At 47.8% G+C, this 20,957-nt stretch overlaps 10 protein-coding genes across 10 annotated transcripts; 1 reads left to right on the forward strand and 9 right to left on the reverse strand.

The window, feature by feature from the left end:
• Positions 1–371: 371 nt before the first annotated feature.
• Positions 372–1,861, reverse strand: K460DRAFT_386663 (epoxide hydrolase). Its single transcript, XM_040935615.1, has 2 exons — positions 1,130–1,861; positions 372–1,076 (listed from the first exon to the last, which is right to left on the reverse strand). The coding sequence occupies exons 1-2, from the start codon at positions 1,766–1,768 to the stop codon at positions 558–560; spliced, it is 1,158 nt and encodes a 385-aa protein (XP_040788984.1). The 5' UTR covers positions 1,769–1,861; the 3' UTR covers positions 372–557.
• A 386-nt stretch (positions 1,862–2,247) lies between these two features.
• Positions 2,248–3,687, reverse strand: K460DRAFT_431460 (uncharacterized protein; the record flags this gene model as incomplete). Its single annotated transcript, XM_040938344.1, has 3 exons — positions 2,248–2,932; positions 2,981–3,547; positions 3,603–3,687. 3 exons carry the CDS (start codon positions 3,685–3,687, stop codon positions 2,370–2,372), a joined length of 1,215 nt encoding a protein of 404 aa, XP_040788985.1. The 3' UTR covers positions 2,248–2,369.
• Positions 3,688–4,960: 1,273 nt separating this feature from the next.
• K460DRAFT_406630 (uncharacterized protein) lies at positions 4,961–5,639 on the reverse strand (the record flags this gene model as incomplete). The annotated part of the gene is made up of 2 exons (XM_040936977.1): positions 4,961–5,289; positions 5,420–5,639. 2 exons carry the CDS (start codon positions 5,637–5,639, stop codon positions 4,961–4,963), a joined length of 549 nt encoding a protein of 182 aa, XP_040788986.1.
• Positions 5,640–6,772: 1,133 nt separating this feature from the next.
• On the reverse strand, positions 6,773–9,665 carry K460DRAFT_367214 (sulfate permease-like protein). Its single transcript, XM_040933530.1, has one exon. It carries the CDS (start codon positions 9,480–9,482, stop codon positions 6,999–7,001), a length of 2,484 nt encoding a protein of 827 aa, XP_040788987.1. The 5' UTR covers positions 9,483–9,665; the 3' UTR covers positions 6,773–6,998.
• A 675-nt stretch (positions 9,666–10,340) lies between these two features.
• On the reverse strand, positions 10,341–11,183 carry K460DRAFT_286338 (uncharacterized protein; the record flags this gene model as incomplete). Its single annotated transcript, XM_040928876.1, has 1 exon — positions 10,341–11,183. One exon carries the CDS (start codon positions 11,181–11,183, stop codon positions 10,341–10,343), a length of 843 nt encoding a protein of 280 aa, XP_040788988.1.
• Positions 11,184–11,835: 652 nt separating this feature from the next.
• K460DRAFT_367216 (uncharacterized protein) lies at positions 11,836–12,110 on the reverse strand. The gene has a single exon (XM_040933531.1). The coding sequence runs from the start codon at positions 12,095–12,097 to the stop codon at positions 11,888–11,890; it is 210 nt and encodes a 69-aa protein (XP_040788989.1). The 5' UTR covers positions 12,098–12,110; the 3' UTR covers positions 11,836–11,887.
• Positions 12,111–12,533: 423 nt separating this feature from the next.
• Positions 12,534–13,259, reverse strand: K460DRAFT_367218 (uncharacterized protein). The gene is made up of 3 exons (XM_040933532.1): positions 12,882–13,259; positions 12,733–12,826; positions 12,534–12,667 (listed from the first exon to the last, which is right to left on the reverse strand). The coding sequence occupies exon 1, from the start codon at positions 13,160–13,162 to the stop codon at positions 12,911–12,913; it is 252 nt and encodes an 83-aa protein (XP_040788990.1). The 5' UTR covers positions 13,163–13,259; the 3' UTR covers positions 12,534–12,667; positions 12,733–12,826; positions 12,882–12,910.
• A 382-nt stretch (positions 13,260–13,641) lies between these two features.
• Positions 13,642–14,097, reverse strand: K460DRAFT_406633 (uncharacterized protein; the record flags this gene model as incomplete). The annotated part of the gene is made up of 3 exons (XM_040936978.1): positions 13,642–13,754; positions 13,803–13,942; positions 14,000–14,097. The coding sequence occupies 3 exons, from the start codon at positions 14,095–14,097 to the stop codon at positions 13,642–13,644; spliced, it is 351 nt and encodes a 116-aa protein (XP_040788991.1).
• A 697-nt stretch (positions 14,098–14,794) lies between these two features.
• K460DRAFT_356106 (uncharacterized protein) lies at positions 14,795–16,090 on the reverse strand (the record flags this gene model as incomplete). Its single annotated transcript, XM_040931933.1, has 1 exon — positions 14,795–16,090. One exon carries the CDS (start codon positions 16,088–16,090, stop codon positions 14,795–14,797), a length of 1,296 nt encoding a protein of 431 aa, XP_040788992.1.
• Positions 16,091–18,719: 2,629 nt separating this feature from the next.
• On the forward strand, positions 18,720–20,698 carry K460DRAFT_285392 (MFS general substrate transporter; the record flags this gene model as incomplete). Its single annotated transcript, XM_040928812.1, has 5 exons — positions 18,720–18,881; positions 18,934–19,228; positions 19,276–19,652; positions 19,702–19,927; positions 19,983–20,698. The coding sequence occupies 5 exons, from the start codon at positions 18,720–18,722 to the stop codon at positions 20,696–20,698; spliced, it is 1,776 nt and encodes a 591-aa protein (XP_040788993.1).
• Positions 20,699–20,957: the final 259 nt, after the last annotated feature.

Here is a 20,957-nt window from a genome sequence, read left to right on the forward strand (position 1 = left end):
CAAAGGCGAGATTTGAAGCAAGCCAGAGATCTGAAAAGCATCTTGCATGTTTGGTAAGATGCAAGAAGGTATTAACTAGTCAGCGTCTGTCCCTGGATCGCGAGACACATCTAAAGCAAGACAGTTATTATCCCTAGCTTTTCTAGATACTGAATATATGTTATCTGTCTTCCTAGATGTTGTGAATTGTGGCCTTACTCCTCCATTGTATGAACTCATTCTGATTGAGCATCGCACAATTAAAGCCTGTTTTCTCCAATTGACTTCAATTACAGCCATTAAGTCATTGAACTAGCAAATGAACGGCTGGGAATTCCACTGGAGTTGAAGCCTGCAGTCCGACGATGGTATCTGCACATAATGTCTTGGTTCTCCCGAACGCTCTCTACACTAACCAAAACTTGATACAACAAAAAGAAATATATAGTTGCAAACATTACACTACTGCCCAGAGCGTGCTTATATGGTTGATCTATAAGCAGCGAGTTCGATTCGGCTAAGAGCCATATGTAGCTATAAATTCGTGTACACATGTCAAGAGCACATTTGATGCCCTATCACCTAACTTTGCTTCCCCACTCACATATCTCTGAAACAAAGAGGATTGGTACCTCCCACGCCGCAAAGTGGCCCCCTCTGTCCATTTCCCTCCAATGCACAATGTTCTTGTAGTACCTTTCGCACCATTCCCTCGGACCATAAGCCGTATCGCCTGGGAACCAACTCACGCCAACCGGAATATCAATCGGCCACGCGGTTGAGACGAGCTCGCACTCCCAATAATAACGAGCAGATGATGTTCCAGAATTAGAGAGCCAATACAACATAATCGTGTCCAGCATCTCATCTTTACTGAAAACCATTTCCACATTCCCATCGTGATAGGACCAGTCTCTTAATTTTTCATAGATCCAAGCAGCCTGCGCGATCGGCGAGTCAGCAAGCCCGTAGCCAAGGGTCTGTGGTCTCGTTGACTGCTGAATGTAGTACCCGTAATGTCCTTTGTCCCGATGGCGATCTAGATGCATGGCTCGTTCTTCGCCCGTCTTATCTTTGCATGGTATTTCAGCCTCTTTCTGCAAATTAGATTAGCACATGTCTTGCCTAGTATGTTGGAGCAGAATTTTACCTTCGGCTCAAAGTATATGGAGTTCATATGAACACTCTTCAGTCCCTTTGGTGCTTGATGGCCCAGACTTGCGACCACGTGGGCACCCCAGTCGCCGCCTTGAGCGACCCATCCGCTGTCTGCATAGCCCAATCGTTGCATTAACTCAGCCCATGCACGTGCGGTCCGATGGTAATCCCATCCTGTCTCCGTCGGCTTACTGGAGAAGGCGTAGCCCGGGAGTGCTGGAATGACAAGATGGAATGCGTCCTTGGGAGAGCCGCCGTGTGACTCGGGGTCGACGAGCTTGTCAATCACATGTCTGAATTCTAGAATTGAGCCAGGCCAGCCATGTGTAAGGACAATTGGAAGAGCATTCTCGTGCTTTGATCGGATGTGTAAGAAATAAATCTCCACACCGTCAATGGTCGTCGTAAATTGAGGGTATGAGTTGAGCAGTTCTTCACATCGCCGCCAGTCGTATTTTGTCTGCCAATACTCGCAAAGCTCTTTAATTGTTGCAAGGGGGACTCCCTGAGACCAGTCGGTAACTGTCTCCTTGTCCGGCCAGCGGGTCAACCGAAGACGGGTTTGCAAGTCATCGAGAGTGGATGAGGGAATTGAGAGCTTGAAAGGGTGGATAGATTTGGATGTTGGCATGATAACTATCTGTAATGGATTTTCTGGATCGAGAGCTATGTTTTATAAGATCAATCCAGCTTCAAGGCGACTTATCTTATAACAAAATTTGAGTGACGCGGTGGTGCTGACAAATTGTGGAGCTGACAAATTGTAGTACTGATCGCTCTCGAGGCTAAGCTCTAGCGCCGATCTTAAATCTCCTGTACACCCATGTCCGGAATCGTGTTATCGTCTACCAATTAATAGTTAGATGTCCTTATTCCTGTTGCAATAATGAGCGCACAACTTTATTTGTGGGTGTATTAATTAATAATCTTCTTACATTATGTACCTTTTACCCGCTTTTTGCGCAATTGAAGCTATGAAATTAGCGGAAACCTAGTATTTTTGACTAGCCTCTTCACGACCTTTCGATGGCTCCGACTAAGAAAACAGAACGAAAAGTGCGGCATAGAACTAAAGAGGTCTCATGGCGTTGAACTTGCGTATTAAATAGACTTGGTATACAAGGAGGGTGCATGAAGTGTAAATCATTTTGCTGTTCAGGCAAGACTTGTCCAAATACGACTTTAGTTCGACTATGTACGTGAAGTCATGTTGCCATCACCTTTCGACCTCTCTACTCCTTTTCATCACCAAGCACACCACCGCTCAATGCCCACTTTTGGAATTCTCCTGGAGACATCTCCTTCAACAGAGCCTCAATCTTTACCTTCATCTCGCGATCTTTTGCCCGGTTGAGCACATGCTTCTTCTTGGCTTCCTCCCTATTTGCCGTGTCTTCCCTAGCCAGCTCCTTTCGTGCATGCTTTAGGTGCAGAAGCTCCGAGATGGTGTCATTGTCGTCTGCGCGCCGCTTCGTTCCAGAGCAAGGACCACCTTGATCTGCAAGGGAAACAGTGTCCACCATGGACTCAATGTCTGGCTGTGCACTTGCAGGAAGATCAAGAGGGTCCGGCGGCCCCATTCCGTTCAATGCCTGAGACACAGGAGAAGTCTTGTCGGCCAAAGGCTGGTCTGCGCCAATGGTGAGATCGTCTTCGTCGTCGTCGTCGGAGATTACGGTCTTGGTATCATCGTCATACTTCTTGGGGGGCCAATAGGAGGTGGTTCGAGGATGGTGGCCACGTTGGAACGAAAAGTCTTCACCTGGCGGATGAAGGTTCGGGACTTTGTCAATTCCTAGATTATATCAGTAACGTACTGTATTCAATATAAATTCAAGCTTACCCTTCGCATCATAGTCATCGCTGATACGCTTGATGGCTGATGAAATGTAACCCCTAGCAGTTTTGAAGTCTCTTGGGAACACCGTTGTTGCGTGGCCGGTGTCCAAGTAGAGATAAAGAATGAGTGTCTTCAACTGCCTCATAAAATATTCACTGCCGGAATAGCGCTTCTTGAAGACCTTTAGGGGGTACATCAGTGCCAGGTCTGTGATCTCGGTTGCGAACTCCTTCTCGCCGGTCGCATATTCATTGATGAATAGGACCTCCGTGGCCTTCTGCCTCTTTTTCGTGGCTGTGTTGCTATACACTTTCACGATAGCCCAGGTCTTGTATGCAGGATTCTCGCCGCAGAATAACTTCAAGTCGAGAGTGTTCTCGTCCTTGATGCGGCTTTCTCCAATCTCGATGAAGGTCCACTCGTCATTGGGCGGAAGTTTGTTCAGCTTGCCTTCAAGCGATCTTGAAGTGAAGTGTCTGGCTACCTCTTCGATCTGGGAGATCTTAGGTCGCGCGTTTGTCTTGGACAAGCCTATCTCAAGCAAGTCGCGGTTCGAGTAGGTTGGAGGGCCTGCAGCCAATGTGAGTGTCAAATCGAACAGGAAAGAGAAGGTTACTTTGCTTACCATTCTGACGCATAGGCTTGGGTACCAGGACCTGGTCTGAAACGGTCTTCTTTCCGCGAGCCGTACGATTGATCTTGGGGGCCATCTTGCTGCAGTATACGAAGGCGACGATGTAGAGTTCGGCGTTGCTTGATATTAGATGATGACTACAAAAGCGCGAATTGTTAGCCTCGTCTCGGCATGGAGGTAGCGCGTAAAAATGGGTGCGAAGCCGCCCCTCGTACCCAAAACAATGGGCGCACGGACCCGATAAGCAGAGCCGCCGCGCTCGCTTAGCAGTTCTGGCATGCTTCAGTGAATGTTAGTCCCGTGAGCTAGCATTGCCACAGTCAACCCTTGTGGAAACCCTAGCGGTAACTAGCGCAAATCGAATGCCAAGGGAGTGCTATAGACATTAAGTTGGCAGGCTTATAGCATAGCGCATTTTGGAGAATATACATGAAGGAAATAGTAAATAATATCTATTCCATCGTACCTGCGACAAAGTCGGGTGCCGTAAGGAGAGTAGGTGCTACTATAAAATGCTAATACAGCATGAATGAAAACAAAATGTCCTAAGAACACCTTAGCCAACTATCTATTTTTCTGGTAGGTACTTTAGCCTATATGCTATAGGCATTATACTCCTATAAGCGTTGTGTCTTCGTCGGTGTATCGCAGGTGGAGTGAGGCTACACTTAGTATATTACATAGATGTGACGGACCCGCAATGGTGAAGAAGAGATAGAGGAGGATGGCAAAGAAGGGGGCGATGAAGAACTAGAAACTAAGGAGTCTGGGTCTAAAGAAGAAGAGGCACAAGAATCTAAGGGCGAGCACATCGAGCTGCCAGATGACAAGTGGCAAGAGCTAGGGGCCGTTAGTGTTGGTAACAGGTGCTGATAAGGTGCAGAAAGTACTGGCCTAATGCTGTAAAGCGCATGCTCAACGTCTGGTGATTCGAGGGCTGCGTATAAGTGTGCCTGTTGTTAAAAGACCTGTGCTGTTGCAACTGCATCGTTCCCGGCATTATGGGACGGCCTAGATGTCGGAACCTTGTAAACGCTTGTTACGAGCCGGTTGAGTAATGTCGAGAGGTGTTTCCCTCAGGCTTCCTTCTCCACGGCATCGATGTTGATAAGTCGGAGTTGTTAAAGGAAAGGCCATGCTCCTCTAACCAAGGTATTTTAGCAGTGCGGTGACTGTGGCCAATAATTACTCTGTACGGTGACTCTCTTACACGCTCAAGGACCGCAGTGAATCGGTTAACCACTGCGTCTAGTGGCAGTACCTCAGGCTCTCTATAGCGAATTCATGTGTTGCACCCACACAAAATGCCCTGGTGCTCCGAGATGATGAAGTGATTGGCTGTCACGAGCTTAGCGTGGGAAGTCGATTTCCAGGATCCCAGCCTGGAGCAGTTCGGTGCCGTGCTCGTTCTTTTTATCGTCAAAGACAAGGACTCGGGCTCTAGTATTGGTCTTAAGGTATCGCATTAAGCTATAGAGCGCAGCAAGATCAATCGCGGCCGCTTCTAGGATCTTCTTCTGTTTGCGAGTTGGTGTGGGCGTTGGGGCTTGTGGAAGTTGATTGTCTATGGCTCGAGCCGTGATGAGATTGTGGTAGGCGGTGTAGCCGATGCATGCGATACGGTCGAATACACTTGAACGGCTGTGGTAAAGGAACAACCCAGGGGAGCGATTGCGTACTGATTAGACTAAGCGCCTTATAGAGAGCGATCTTCCTCGCCACCCTTCGGCCGCTGGCCTCCGGGGCACCCGCATCTCAGGCATCTGCGCCTCGTTTGCGTTGGGCATCGACTGGGCTAAGAGTCTCACCAGGACCGTTGTTCGTGCTTGTTGAAAGGTTAATGGTGGGCTGCACACGAGTACAACCTGCTCGGTTCGTATCAACACGGTTGCTAGAATTAGTGGTAGCCTGGGGAGGGCCTTGTCTTGCGCGGGATGTAGCGGGCGTGTCGGAGTAAATGTCATCATTACTGTTAGACAACTCGATGAAGGTGCGACTAGGCCTGGCTAGAGTGTCATGTGGCTGCATGGCCTGAGCCTGGAAGGGTTAATGGTTATTGTGGATTCGACCTTGACCTTCGAGTAAGGATGCGCTTGGCCTAGCGGAGCTCATGGGTCGGCTAGGAATGGTAGGGTTGACAGTTGGTCGTGGAGTGTGGATATGAACACGGGTTCCTTGGTCTGAATAATCTATCAGTATTGGAAGCATATGTGGGTAATCCACGTACAGTCTGACCCTCCATCACTGCTATCAGCACTGTCTAGGACTGTGATGTTGTTGAACTTGCCCTAGGAGCAATAACGGCTGCTGCTCGACGCTCTTGGCGGAGGGATTCGGCAGCTCGGTCGTCGCTGTGCACATAAATGTTGCTTCGTTTTCGGTGAGGCCCTGTGCCGCACTCAAAGTTCTTTCACAGAACCAGCGATAGCTCAACTAGGGCGTAGGCGCTTTGAAAATCCTCTTACTGCACCTATATACTCTTATATATCTATACGCGTTGCCTCGCACGAACCGCTCTGTAGCAGAGTCTGCCTCTCGATTTTCGTCTGCCATGGTAGAATTGGAAGGCGCTGGTAGGTAGAGATGAGGGGAGAACGGTGGCACGTTTTACGCTCTAAAGATTTTAAGCACAGGCCTTTTTATGCCCTGGGCAAACGAAAGGGAAACGTACATAAAGGTGAGAAATAGCAGCTATTGTAAGTAGCTATGGTTTAGAGTGCTATTAAGAATAGTACCAGATTGCATAGGCCTGAGGAGGAGTAATATTGTAAAGTAAATTAAGCTGTGAATCGCGTTGCGTCTAAATCTCCTCTTAATTAGTTATATACAGACTAGGCTTATTAGGTACTGATGGCCCTGACAGGAAGACATGTACCTAGCTGATATAGAAATACCTTTATAGGTGCCGTAACACAAAGAGATATTTCGGTAATGACATAGTATAATTTGAATTGGTGCTTAGAAATTATGTACTTACTAACGTGACTAGCTCCCTTTTTATCCTAGCGGGCATTCTGCACCCCTTGCTGTCTGTTTATTCTTGCAGGTGCTTTTGCGGCATGCAAGACGCCCATGTCCCAGGTAAAGAAGGTGACAGTATGTGTCTTCCCTGTCGGAAATATCACCCACGTCGTCTAGCCAGTACGATTGATTAGGACGTTGCCGAATAGTGGCCTCCATACAAGACCACCCAGGCACTTTTAATCCGAACTATTTAAGTAACAGCCACTGAATCACAGTAATCCTATAGTACCGATTGCATTATGATCACTGTCATTACACTTTTCTCAATGCAAAATATCGAGTGGGATATTCTATATGCCAATGATTCCCAAACGCCATTCATGTAACAATGCAAAATTAATCTGAGACGAGTCAAAACAGACACTATGGTTCACCCCGTGAGCCAGACCATCCATTCGAGCTATGACTAGCCGCAGTATCTCGCTCAGCTTGCTTCTTCGCGTCTCGAACTGCTGCATCGACAGCATCGTGTAAGTCGATGTGAAAGAGCGGCCTATCGATACCATAAATTGGTTGCAACACATCAACTTTCTCCGTTGCTGTATGAAGCTGGATGTTATGTTTGGGTTCCGTGCCCCGGTTAATTGCATTTTTGCCGCGCATTTGCAGCTGCAGAGTCTCTACATCTCGCAATTCTTCTTCCGTCGCGCCCACTAAGCCCGTAGCAACAGTATACGCAGGACACCAGTCCGCTAGTTCATCAACAGAGCTGATAGCGGGAAACCCGAAGCCCGCAAAGGCAAGCGCTCGACGTGTCCATCTATTTTGCACGCCGGCGAAATGCCACTCCACCACGGCAGGGGCGGCGAACCGATCTAGTGTGTTGCGGAGGTCGAGGAGGCCTTGGACGCTTGTTATGTCGATGTTGTTGATTGTTGAGAAGTCAAGGACAACAGCTCGGAGGACGGGCAAAGCAGACTTTTCATCCCCAAGTTTGGCTGGAGGCGGAGCGTCGCACCATAGTCGGTCACTAGCACGAATCCCATCATCTACTAGTGTGCGACGAGTGTTCTTCATGATGTAGGAACTGAGGTAGTCGATGTGGGAAGCCTGATTGATATAGTTGAAGTTCTCACTGAAGCGGTAGATAAATACACCTGGATAGGCGGGCTCGACCTTGATGTCAGGGTTGTGAGCGTCTGAGGTGTCGTAGGGGAGGTAGACCTGTCTACTCTCCGATGCGTGAGCAGCCGTAGTTCCTTCCCGTTGGGTAGCTACAGTCTTGTCTGAACTTGAGCATGACGTTACAACTTCTTGCACGCGACTGTTGCGAACTATGCGTGTGACACCGACCGAGCCCGTGAATTTGCCCGGACTTTTAGCCATGCGTATGAGAAGTATCGCGAACGACAAACCGATGGTGACGTAGATCGCCGTCTCGAGGTTGGTAAAGAAAGCGATGACGACGCCGCAGACCCAGATGAAAAGCTCGAAGGGCGACAGTTGCCAGTACTTGTAGAGTGACCTGGGCGGTGTGATCAAATTGACAGTGCAGTGGATGATCAAACCAGCGAGAGCCGCATTCGGAATGTAGTAGAAGACTGCCGTGAGTGCGTACAGAGCCAGTATGAGAACCAAGGCACTGAATAAGCCTGCTAGTGGAGTGCGAACAGCTGCCTTGGACAAGACGGCCGATGCGCCAAATGAGCCTGTACATACGTAACCGCCAACGAAGGGGCTGAGTATATTGGCAGCACCTTGTGCAATCATCTCTTGCGATGGGATGATGGTGTAATTGAATATGCGACCAAATGACTTAGCAATGGCTATATGCTCTACGATGAGAATGATGATAATCGCAGGTAGCTCAGAAGCTACTAGACCGAAAAGTTCGCCGTCCATAGGCGGTATGCCTGCATGGGAGAACCCCTTTTCGATATGCCCAACAATTCGGAACCTCTCTTGTCCTACAGGAGCCTTGCGATGTACAAGCCAGCTAATGAAGGTGTACAGCAGAATCGTGAATGTCAGCCGAAGCGAGGAAACGAGTGACCACATTCGCTTCCTATTTGGTTGACGAAACTCCATCTTCGCGCACACATCCCGAATGAGCCATAGCAGCATAATGGAGGTGATACCAATGGCTGCATCGAGCCTCGCGTTGGGTAATTCTTTCAGGGTATTTACGTAGACCATGTACGGGGACTCACGCGTATTGATACCAGGAATGCCCAAGACCGTCGGTAGCTGTGTGGAGATGATGGTAATACTGGCCGAAGTGACAAATGCGGAGATAGGAACGTAAGGAATGAACTCTATCAGCCAACCAAGACGCAGGATTCCTAGGACGAAGAGAACGGCTCCGGCAAGAAAGGATAGCACATGAGCAATGTCTTCAGGCTTATAGACTCCGGGATGGTCAGCTTCGATTTTGCTGATGACGCTGCCGACGAGGAGGGATCCAACAGCGGTGGTACCGATAACAATGTCCTTTGATGTTCCAAACACCCAGTACAGGCAAGCTCCTGTGAAGGTCGTGTACAGCCCAAACGCAGGCGTCAGTCGAGCAAGCAGCGCGTAAGCCATAGCCTGCGGCACAACCACAAGTCCAACGGTTATACCCGCGATAGCGTCTCCCACCAGCCAGTGGATATTATATCTCCGTACCCACCGTGCACTTGGAAAGAGCTCTTGTACATACTCAGCGACGCCGCTTGAAGACGGCACTAAGCCGCGAAACCACTCTGCTACCGACGGATCCTCTTCGAGATACGCGGTCCCGATCGTTTCTCTGGCAATCTTCTCTAACGATGCTGTCTGCTTCTGTTTGCTGTGTTGATGCGAGGAGGTGGGCAATGCCTTCGTCGCCGCGTTGTTGAGGAAGGCTTTTATCTTGTTTCCACTCATGATGAGGCCAAGAATCAAGAACACACTCCGAGGCGAGGGAGATCATGGGTGTTGCGAGTCAAATAGAGTAGAGGTTGGAAGTGATTTGGATGCGGAAAGAAGTGTGTTGATAGTCGATGACCGGATTTTGAAAATGTCGGTGAAGGTTGCTTGCGCAACAACCGAGGGAAAGGTTCCTTTATGATTCATTGGCATTTTCGGGCTGTCCGCCTGTCGGATTTTTGTTGCATAGAATTTGATGCACTGTCATGCTCGTGACGTTGTGCCGACGACCCGAGCATTTCGGGCGAGAGGTCTTGGCCAATCGCGTCGATAAGGATCCACAACTTCTCCATCGCCCATGCTCGTCCTTCCCAAGACTACTCACCCTCAAACTCATTCCTGAGGCATCAGGATTGTGCAAAGGTAGTAGTAGAGACGATATTACGCTCATTGCGCCTTTTTAGCCGCTTCGGCACCACCCGTACTTTGTACCATCGTCCGAATCGTAAACTTCGTCAACGATCAGCGATGTTCGCCCTCTTTTTCGTGGAACCTTGTTGATGATCACAAAGTTTGGAAATTCGGAAGTTGTTCGAATTTGACGATCTTAATTATTGGTGGAAATACGGTGCCGAGTGGATCGAGAGGCTCGGGACGACTAGATCTCTCAACGTATGTTTGTGCTTTCTGTTACATCATGCTCAAACTCGTTCATGCCTCACATATACTCCTGATTTTTTCTGTTCTCTGTCCTCTATTCATCGGCTCGACCTACTCGTCATTTTCTGCACGCTAATCTAAGATATCGGGCTCCTCCTCTTGGTCGAACTCGATTGCCGTCTCGTCCTCGATCTCAAAGTCACCGTCCCCATTACATCATGAAGTTTTGAAAGGTTCCTCTTCGTCATCGTCACTCTCATCCACATCCACATCCGTACTATCAACATCGTCGCTATGATGATGGTGAGGCTCGCGGTCTGCGCAGTGACAGCAGGTACAAGGAAGTTGTACGCCGATTCTTGACAACCACGAGGTTATTAGTGAACGGGAAAGTTGATTGCCTCGGATCCTGTCACCGTTGACGTACACCGATAAAGACCCATCGCGGTTCTCAGCGAAACCGGGTGTGTCTGCAGGCAGATCAAGAAAGTCAGCAGCCGTATGATTCTCGTCATCCTCGCCAGCCTCGCCATCAGCACTTGCTGTCTCTTTGGTGGTTTCCGAGTCATCGGTTTCGTCAGCAAGAATGTCACCGATTGCTCCCTTACACCAGTTGCACATAACTTCCAAATCTGTACCTAGGCTCAGCTTGGCTCCGCATCCACAAGTTCGTGAGATGATGTGTGAATGATCACCGTGATCTTCAAGCTCAACCCGATTCGAAATCTCCATATCTGATGTCTTCTCCTTCTCGTAGCAGGGCAGACATAGCCAGCGATCCAGAAATCGGCTCCTTAAAGTGCAAGAGCACGGTGGTAGCTGTTGCTTCTGATGTTCTTCAAAGCAGTGTTGGCAAACTGGCTGTTTGCGAGAGTTCGCTATGAAGTTAAGCACTGTGACGGTTCGCTGGCCTGAAAACGGGAATGTGGTTCGACCACGCGGCGTAATTATGTGGCAGCCAAGATTGATGTCCAAAACACGGTCAATCGGTTCAGGGTCGGCTATGGCGGTGATGTTGAGCGGGGTATGAAACTGGCCACGGTCGTGAAGCGGCATCATTCGGTCAGTCGGCAAGTTCCAAGCAGTTCCGTCTTCGTTCTTGCCAGGGTACAGCGCAATCGCCTGCGGGTGGAGAAAGACGTAGCCTGCCCACCAACGGTGCATGTCGAGCCCTGGGTCCTCCGTGAGGACTTGGTAGAAGACATGAATCCGACACTCGTCGCAAGTGTTGATTCCGCATTCATGGCAGGGTCGTGATTCGACTTCGAATCCATTCGTGCCAGCGCAGCCAATGCTTGCGCTAAAACCCTTTGCCGTGCAAGGACAGTGAACCGATTCCCGCATTCCGACTCCGAGACCGGGGCAGAGTGTTTTTGCAAGTAAGTTGGTCTTCGCGTTGACGTCATGCATCCGAATGACGCTGTGGGTAGCTTGCGAAAGCCTTGATATCTCAACCAGATCATCTGGCTGGAGATGCGACACAAAGACCTGGAGCTATGTCAGTGAGCTCAAGGCGACTCGCGAGGTTGACATACCTCTAGGATGGGGTATTGAGCTATCATATTGACGAACGGGTGTGTACTGTTTGCAATCGCTTGTGGCAATGTCCAGGTTCGTGCTGGGCTGCTGCGCGCAGTATCCTGCTGTCTGACTGACATGCTGCTGTCCTAGATTGACTTGAAATCCCATGCGCTCAATGTCGCCTAGATTTCGTCGCAGCACTCCACACCTGTCGGCTTGTTTCCAAACGTAACCAGACCTTGTCAGGAAGTCGCGGTCGACTTCGAGTACACCTCTGAGATAGGCGGATGAATGCCAGTAGGTAAAGAGTGAGCTTTCTTCGGAGGAAGGGGCGTTGAAGTATCCTGGAGGTGAGGGCGAGTTTGCTTCAGATGTGAAAGAAAGCGCGACCTGCAGCTACCCGGTGCACGGGCAGTCAACAGGCAACAAGTAAATTGTCCAGAATCTCGCATGAAATATGCCGCGGCTTGATCTCGAAGTCACAAATCTCGAAGAATCGATCGTTTGTTGTTTCGAGATGTTATAATAACACAGGATAACAGGTTGTGGCCCATCCGCACGCACCACCACCAACACCGACACACGCCCAGCAAACGCTGAAGCACTACTCATCGCAGGGGTCTTTTTGAATGCGCAATCTCAGTATAATTGCGCAAGCTACCCTCGCATCTGCATCACGAGCAGTCAGAATGTGCCTTGTGGACGAGGGCGATATTCCTCGTCGCAAAAGAGAGTTTCTGGTGGACTGGTAGTGCAGGTGAGCAACTTTTGGGTTGTCCCTGTTACGATGTTTAGCTTCCCATTAGCAAGAATAATATTATAAGGTAGGAATATTATTGCTGTTGGCAGGTTACAGCATGAAGTCACTGTGGTTCTTGGACATGAGAGACGGATGATGGGGGATATATTTGGTTTTAGTAGCCTTTGAATACTTCCCACTTGCAGTGTCCTCACCAAATCATTGTGTTCGATCTCTTTATATCAGGTGGAGGCCGTAAGCAGAAATTTGCCACTATTCACCTCTACAAAGGAACCGTCAGCTTTATGAAGGGATGTGATTCTTCATCGTCAGCTGAGGCGTACATACACTGCAGAGCTCTTGCATCCTACTCATACGAAGTACCCATAGTTTTTCCCCTTCCCTTGATCCTCATAGATCTCCAATGGTGGCCGAAGTATTCCTGTTTATCTTTTAGCGTCAGTCCACGCTTTCGTCGAATTCTTGCGCCAACTCACTCTAGCTCCTCATTCGTTAGATACGTCTTTCAGCCACTCTTTGCGCTCCCTTCTGGCATCTCAATTCTCTCACCAATGCTAGCTCGCTTTACATCCTTACCCGCTTGCTTCACCACAGTCTCGTTCCTATCGGCTCGCTCTCTTATCTCGCCCGCAGACTGTTCTCGCGGTATTTCATTTTGCTTGCGCAACATAGCCCAAGCCTCTCCAGCTATATTAAGAATATAGTCGAGTGCCCCCTGCAGCATAGGCCAGATGGGCTGGTGGTGATGATCGTCCATCGCAGTTGCGCGCTCAGGTACCCGCTATCCTCGACTGTGCGCACTTTTGACGATAGCGCGCAATTTGTGTGTCTTTTGTAGTGAGTTACCGGCGAACGTGTCGGGAATATAGCTGAATTTCAATAAGAGATAATACTCGAAAAGGTCGGAATGTTGTGGAACCAGTGTGAAGACGCCGAGAGATAAGGTCGTAGATAAGGTACCCGACAGACTATTAGTGAAAGCGAATACCGTGCGGCCGGACCGCCTCTGCTCACACTGTTTGCTTGAAACGCTTGGCGTCTATTAGTGTAGTATTAGGACCCGAAGCATAATTAGAGGGCATGTGGTGTGGGGAGAGGTCATTGAATTTTAAGCAGTACACGACCCATACATCAAACTATCCACCTAGCACGAAGACCATGACCCAATTTAGTTCTATCATAACCCTACAGCTCTCCTACAGCAGCTAGATATAAGCCAATTGTATCTAGGCTACCTCATCCAGTGACACGTCGGGTTCCAATGATCAAGGACAAGCGGCCGCGCCTTGCAATTGCGTCACCAACAAGTTCTGCACCCACGGAAAGAAGAATACGATTAACGTCTTCCTCTATTTTTAAGTTAATTTCAGCAGGAGAGAAATGCTGCCAAGACTCACCTGACATGTTCCAAAATGTATCTACATCAGCAGGAAAGTCCGGAATCGGCGTGTACGTGACATGATCGTAGAGGACTTCGAGTGCCTTCGAACCCTCGGGCCGAGTCAGATTGCGGAACTTGGCGATCAAGTTGGCGTAGCTAGTCAATTTAGTAATGGTCCAAGAACAAGCTTCAACTGCATCAGGGGTTACTCACCTCGCTTTTTTTTCATTGGTCAATTCCTGCCAATGGTTTGTGATATCATCGATCATCTCTGCTGCATTTAGGATCGGGGGTAGTATATCTCTGGACATGGTTGATAATTGTTGTTTTTTTATTGTCAAGACTTGTGGGGAGTTGTGGGAGTTGTGGGAGGTGTGAGCGTTGTAGAGGTTCTATGGGCGCAGCGGAACCTTTTTATAGTAAAATTCAGTGGGAGTACATAGACTCATGGGTAACCTTCGTTAAGCTAGCTGAATGACCTATTTATGACTTGTGCCTCTGGGTACAGACAGTCGGTACACAAAGGTCACTTGGGGCTCTGCCCACCGTTTTCGTGCGAGAGGAACACGCACCATGATAGGTGCGCGCCTCTATGGCGTCCACCTTTACAACATGTCAAACTCTACAATGTATCGTAAGGAGTTTGTGAGTCACATTACAACTGTCACTATGACCATGGTACTCAAGATAGCTCCCTGGTGTAAAGCAACGTCTCTAATTCTACATCACGGCAAACAACAATGCGATCAATGCTGAAAGGGATCATATTAAAACTATATGGACAGAATCTTACCAGACCTGCGCAAAACCCTACGGAACTGCGCCATGGTGCTATGGATTTACAGTCTGTTGTGACATGCTCTTGTGGCAGTCATTTTGTGGATGTATTGGGGCCGGCATGGAGCGCCCCAAAGGTTTTGAAAAGCGATGTAGAGATCAAACCATCTATTTCGAACGGATTTCGTGAGTTCCTAACGATAGCTGTCATAAAGCGCATAGCTATGAAGCCTAGTCGACGTCCTTTGGAAAGAATTCGGCTCGACAAGCGGCACACCTATATCGCATGTTGTGGTAGGTACTCAGCTGTTGTTCCAAGCAATCCTCGCAGAACTCGTGGCTACACACATTGATATTGCGCATCGTCGACTTTGTATCACCGCAAATACCACACGAGGACACATCTGCAGCTGGAACGACAGTGCTCACCTGGTCAACACGTACGTTCGCCGGACCATCGAGTACGTCCACCAAAGTGTTGACTTCGTACTGCTCCCAGTACCAATCTTCTTCTTCATATTCCTCGAAGTTGTGGTTGACAACATGCTCAGGTAGTGCATTCTCGGGGTCGGGCTGGAACATTACTTCGTCCCCGTCGCCCTCATCCTCATCTCCTTCCTCCTCGTCGCCTTCTTCCTCGTCGCTGTCTCGCACAACAGATACATCATCGGGCCAGTATGTGCTTAACAGCGGTGATGCATAGGAGAAGAACCGAGCGATGTCACGGACAAGGGCGTCGATCTCATCCTTGATACCTGCATTATTCGTGTGGCTACCATAACCGATCCGCATACCGATATATTGGATCGAGTCGTGGAAGTATCCTTCAATATGACGGCGTAACGGCACGTGGATCATTCGGGCAAACATCCTACCTACGTGGCCGCCGACATCAAAGTCGCCGTCGAGTTCGAGGGCGGCTTGGTCTTGGATGACTAGCTCAATGGCAGCGCAAATCCGGTCGATATGCTCTCGCTCGAAATTGGCAAATGCTTCGGGGGATGCATCCTCAATCCATAGAGGCCTCAATGCTTCAAGCATGTTTTCCATGGTGTTAGCCAAACTATTTGATAGCGTGGTGTTAACTGCATTCATCATGCCGACAGGACCATATTCGTCATCGATACCTTGGGGAAGCTCCAGTGTTATTCGGTGGTGGAAAGCCCAAAAGATGGAATATAGGTAGACGAACTCGCCAGCGATGGCCTCAGCATTGTTCAAGCGCTGATAGTACTCATTAGTCATCTCCTTTAGGTTGTAAAGCATGGCATCGCCTTCGCCAGGGTACAGCGTGCCCCATACAGAAGTCTCGTCCGGGTCAGCGAATGCGAAAATGATATTGGTGAGGGCATTATGGACCTCGTACGCCCAGGGGAAACCATTAATGTTGTAGAGCCGGGCAGCTTCTTCGCCAGACGGGAGATGTTCGTGGAGTCGAGCAAGAGCCAAAACGCCCCAAATGATACAGGTGGGATTCGTGAACTCGATTTTTATCTCGGGTTCCTCAGTTGATTCCTCGTTCGACATATTGAGCGTCTCTGCAATTTCTGGTTGTTGTAAACGTCCTTGAAGTTGTAATTGCAAAGATATTGGCAGTGGAGTTGAGCGGGTAGAGATTGAGTTGTAGTCTCAGGAGAAATCTGTGATCAGAATATATCTCCATGGGAGCAACATTGGAACCTTTCACTGTACTTACACTATGTGTGTGGCACTGGGCATTCTGGTTACCTAGGCGAACATATATGTCGGTGAATAGGTGCTCGTTGACACTGTGAACGCACAAGCTCGACCAGGACGAACATGCTGTTCTGACATGAGATGATTAGATTACTAAACACAATGTAAGTCTAGCCTTGAAATACCACTCAGGCTTCTCGGGATGAAACTGAAAAGGAGATATAGTATTGCTTTTCACACAAGCAGTTCAAGGGCGGCGGTAACTCTTCTCCATATGAAATGTGCGACTCTGGAAGTATTGCGTAAGGAGCGCACTATTCCCATGAATTTTGAACGGACAAATTGCCCAAACTCATTCTCCAAAACAGTGAGGCTACTAGACCGGCCTGCCATAGGGTAGGGCCTGGGCCGAGGGCCGCTTTCGTGAAAGGTGACGATCGCATCGTCGTAGGCTCCAGAGGCTTGCACGTAAGATGGATTATTGTGATCTAAAAAATGTTAGGTAGACCGAAAAATCAGTCTTGGATGGAATTAGCAATGAAGTGAGGTCAGATTGCGCGATTCAGAACCGCGAGGGGGCGTCAGGACGCTTAGTCGAGGAGACGTTTCTCTTTTCCTTCTCAACATTGTACATCCCGTTTTCAGAAGCCTCATATCGAAGACGACGAGGCTCCATTTCTTGAAGTCATGGTTCCTCGCGTCTAGATAGCGAAATACTGCGGTTTCGATGTCCCTCGGCCCTCATAATCGTCAACGAACAGCCCTCTCTGTCCGCCATAGCCTTGCCACTTAGCATCGACGTCAAGATGTAAAATCTGTTCGTCTTTATTTCTTAGTAGAGCAGAACCACAGACCCAGGTTTCGTCGCCGAAGTAGGCCGCTTATACATACTCATAAGATAGGTGCTTAGATACGCATGGCAAAACCCTTTGAAGTGCATTAACCCAAAAGCTGCGACCGTACACCGTATCATTAGCGTCAACTTCCACTCGAGTCTAGCACACGAGTCCGATCAAGACTATCCTCAATAAAAAATAGCGTGACTCTAGTTATGCTATAATGGAGATCAAAATCCTCAATTAATTTACCAATCTGGCCCAACTCAGAGACACGTCTTGCCGTCTCGTTTAGGGGCCGAGGTATTGTGCGAAAATAGTACACTTCTTTCAGAGGAACGAGATTGTGCAAATACCACGAACAAGTACCGTAAAGTTCCATCTGCTTCATCGGGTTGTTAGCAAGCAGCCTTTGAATTGTGCACCTTCCCCAGTGGGCCTAATACCCCTTGCGGGGCCCTGCACTTTGATTCTTAAGAGGATTTTTAAAGCGCCTGCGCCCTAATTAAGCTATTGCTAATTTTTATAAAAGTACTTTAAGTGCAGAAGTATTTATAATTATATTAATTTTTTTAAAATAAATTAAAATAGTTGCTAACTATAGTTCTAAACTTTATTATTATTATTTTATAGTACTATATATCAATTTTCTAATAAGTTTAATGCAAGTTTTAGTTGTATTTAATAATTTAAATATAAAAAAAATTACTAGCTTTTAAAGCCTATATAAAGCTACTTTATAATTTTTATTTTCTATTTTTATATAATAGCATAATAAATTCTTTTTTTTTTTATTTACTTTAGTATTAATTTTTTAGACTTGCCTTAGCTAGAACTATAAAAACTTTTTTTTAATAATTTTATTATAAAGAAAACTTAGCAATTTATAAAAATAAAAAAAAAAATATAATTATAGTATAACTTGCCTTTTTTTATTAAAACTATATAATAAATAAAAAGCTTTTATTTTTTTATACTTATTTATTAATAATAAAAGCTACGCTAAGTATTAAGCCTACTAAAGTAGCTAAAATAAAAGTTTTTAACTAGTTACTTAAAAGACTAGTTAGCTAAACTAAATTTATAGCTAACTAAATATATATAGCTTTTTTTAAATAGTCTAAAAATATAATAAAAAAACAACTAGTTAGGCTATACGGACTATAGGCGCTAGAACAATAATAGAAGTCTGTTATTTTTGTTAAAATGGGCTAGTTGGGAAACCATGGTTGAGAGCTATAGACTACCCTGGGCGGAAGAAATTGAACGCGTACGTTGAGGAGACTTTGAGAACTTTGAGAAACCGCACTTTGATTCTTACGCCACGCATCAACATCATCCACACCAAGATCTACATTCCCCAAACGGATAGGACGGCGCATTCGCCACGTTCTCTTTGGCTGAAGGGTTTATCAACCCTGCCGTTTAACCGATTCATCCCGCGCCTTAGAACTCATTGCCGCGGCAGTTGTGGTGCAAGGGTCGACTCAGTCGATTTAAGGTTCTACCATTCACACAGTGATGATAAAGGCGCATGTGCGATATTTAGTATCAAGGCCTACAGCTCGGGTAAACTACTTGAAGATATCGTTGTTTCCGCCCTCCCAGGTCGATATCCTCGCAACAGGTAAACCACTAACAAAATGGTGGATACAAAACCGACCCCCGCACGACACTCTCACGATGTAGAGAAGGATGAGGTTATACATTTGGAGAGATTGAGTTCTCATCCAGCTTCAAATGAAATCGAGAAAGGGCAGCAGTTGGTTCCCGCTGTTAGTAGAGGGCCTATGGTTCATGAAAAGGTAAGTAGTCACGCATTGGGCCCTCGATGAGCATGCACTAAGATCCGACTAGATGAACACTCAGCTATTCTTGACTCTATTATGCATGTCCTTTTTATGGATTGGTTCTCAAATCCCTTTGTATCTCTTTGGCTCCGTCCTTCCCATCATCTACCAAGACGTTGGCGGTGCGGATCGATATGTCTGGTTTATCATCGGCTACTTGATTCCCAATGCCGCGCTTTGCCCCTTCGTCGGCGCGCTTTCAGATCTCTCTGGGCGTCAGAAGGTGGCCATTGTCGGTCAAATGGCTCTCATCGTAGGCCCAATCATTACTGCGACTGCTCATACGATGAACATTGCTATTGGTAAGTTTTCAACGTCCACGATATGAGCAGACTCCTAACCTCGTCAGCCGGAAATGTATTCTCTGGAATTGGCGCTGGTCTGAACGAGCTCATTGCACTCGCGGGCACAGCCGAAGTGGTCCCCATCAGAGATCGAGGCAAATACGTTGGCCTCGTTGTCATTACCATTCTGCCATTCTGCCCTTCCGTCCTCTATGCTCAGCTCATCTCCCAGGCAAGCAACTGGCGTTACAACGGCTTGTTCGTTGGAGTTTGGAACTTCGTCGGGCTTGTTCTTTGCATATTCTGCTATAAAGATCCGTCCCGCCTTACCGAAGAGTACACTGCCCGCCATGTGCTCCGCCAAGTCGACTACATTGGCGGTATTCTTAGCACAACTGGCATTACTCTTTTCATGATGGGCTTGCAGTGGGGTGCATCACAGGTAAGTAGCTTTGTTTGTTATTGTGCAGAAATTACTGATTGTCAAGTAGTACCCGTGGGGAAGCGCCCACAATGTTGCTCCTCTAGTACTCGGCCTTGCTCTCATCATCGCTTTCTTCGTGTGGGAGTTATACGCGCCCTACCCTATGGTACCGAGAGCGCTATTCAGCAAAGCGAAGAAAACTATGATTATCATCCTTCTCATCACATTCCTAAGTGGTGGCAACTACTTCGTGCTGCTCCTCTTCTGGCCGACACAAGTTTACAATGTCTACGGTACTGTTAACCAGTACCATTATCGCCTGAGAACATGTGACTAATGCGGTGATAGGTGACGACCCAGTCGGCATCGGAATTCGCTCCCTGCCCATCGGCTTCGGCATTATCGGCGGTGCAGTCATCTGCCTGGTCCTCATTCCCATCACGAATGGCCGCATCCGCGCGCTGATGAATTTCTTTACTGCCATGATGACTGCCGGTACTGGTGCAGTGTGCGTCGCGACCCCGCATAACCTCAACACAATATACGCAATCATCAGTTTGGCCTCTATCGGCGTGGGCGGTGTCATTATACCCTCGTCCATTATCGCACAGATCGCCTGCCCCGATGAACTCATCGCCACCATCACCGCCATTACTCTATCCATCCGGTACATTGGCGGAGCAATCGGATTTGCAGTGTATTCAAACCTGTTCTTCCGCAAACTCACCGAGTCGTTAACTCAGATCGTCGCTATAGAGACCCTGGCGATGAAAGCTATTGTCAACCCGCTCAAACCTGCAGGCTTGGGCGTCATCACTCAGATTACTAAGCTCATGGGAAATGCGCGCTTTAGCGAAGTCAAGGAGATTCTTGCTACAAATCCTCAGGTGTTGAATCGAAATGCGTATCCGATGATTGTGGCAAGTGCGCAGGAGGCGTTCGCGCTAGCGTATCGATGGCCGTATTGGGTGAGTATTGCGTTTGGTGCCGTGTGCTTTGTGTTGAGCTTCTTTGTGGGAGATATCACGGCGCTTTTGACGGCACAAGTTGCTCACCCGGTCTGAGGGGAAGTTTTTTGGTTGATTATGAGTATGCACCTTCGAGGTTACATGAGTAATGTAGTATAATGAAAAGGTTGTTCTAATCCTATTGTAAAGCCGGGGACTGGAACATACAAGCACGGATCGTATCAGACCCATCAGAAGGTTGTTAGGTGGTACTAGTTGGGAGAACAATGATAAGGTTTAATACTGTATCTAACTACAGTTATGTCAACTTATGATACAAGATTTAATATGATTACAGAGACTTCCGCACGTAAAG

This window comes from Cucurbitaria berberidis (genome assembly GCF_010015615.1).
Source record: "Cucurbitaria berberidis CBS 394.84 unplaced genomic scaffold K460scaffold_3, whole genome shotgun sequence".
Classification (NCBI taxonomy): domain Eukaryota; kingdom Fungi; phylum Ascomycota; class Dothideomycetes; order Pleosporales; family Cucurbitariaceae; genus Cucurbitaria; species Cucurbitaria berberidis.

Bases quoted from the DNA above. Each gene is read 5' to 3' on its own strand.
- K460DRAFT_367218 (XM_040933532.1), bottom strand. From the start codon at position 13,162: ATGGACGATCATCACCACCAGCCCATCTGGCCTATGCTGCAGGGGGCA.
- K460DRAFT_386663 (XM_040935615.1), bottom strand. From the start codon at position 1,768: ATGCCAACATCCAAATCTATCCACCCTTTCAAGCTCTCAATTCCCTCA. The intron at 1,077-1,129 runs GTAAAATTCTGC...TCTAATTTGCAG, and splicing joins CCATATACTTTGAGCCGAAG to AAAGAGGCTGAAATACCATG.
- K460DRAFT_367216 (XM_040933531.1), bottom strand. From the start codon at position 12,097: ATGCGAGATTCTGGACAATTTACTTGTTGCCTGTTGACTGCCCGTGCA.
- K460DRAFT_367214 (XM_040933530.1), bottom strand. From the start codon at position 9,482: ATGAGTGGAAACAAGATAAAAGCCTTCCTCAACAACGCGGCGACGAAG.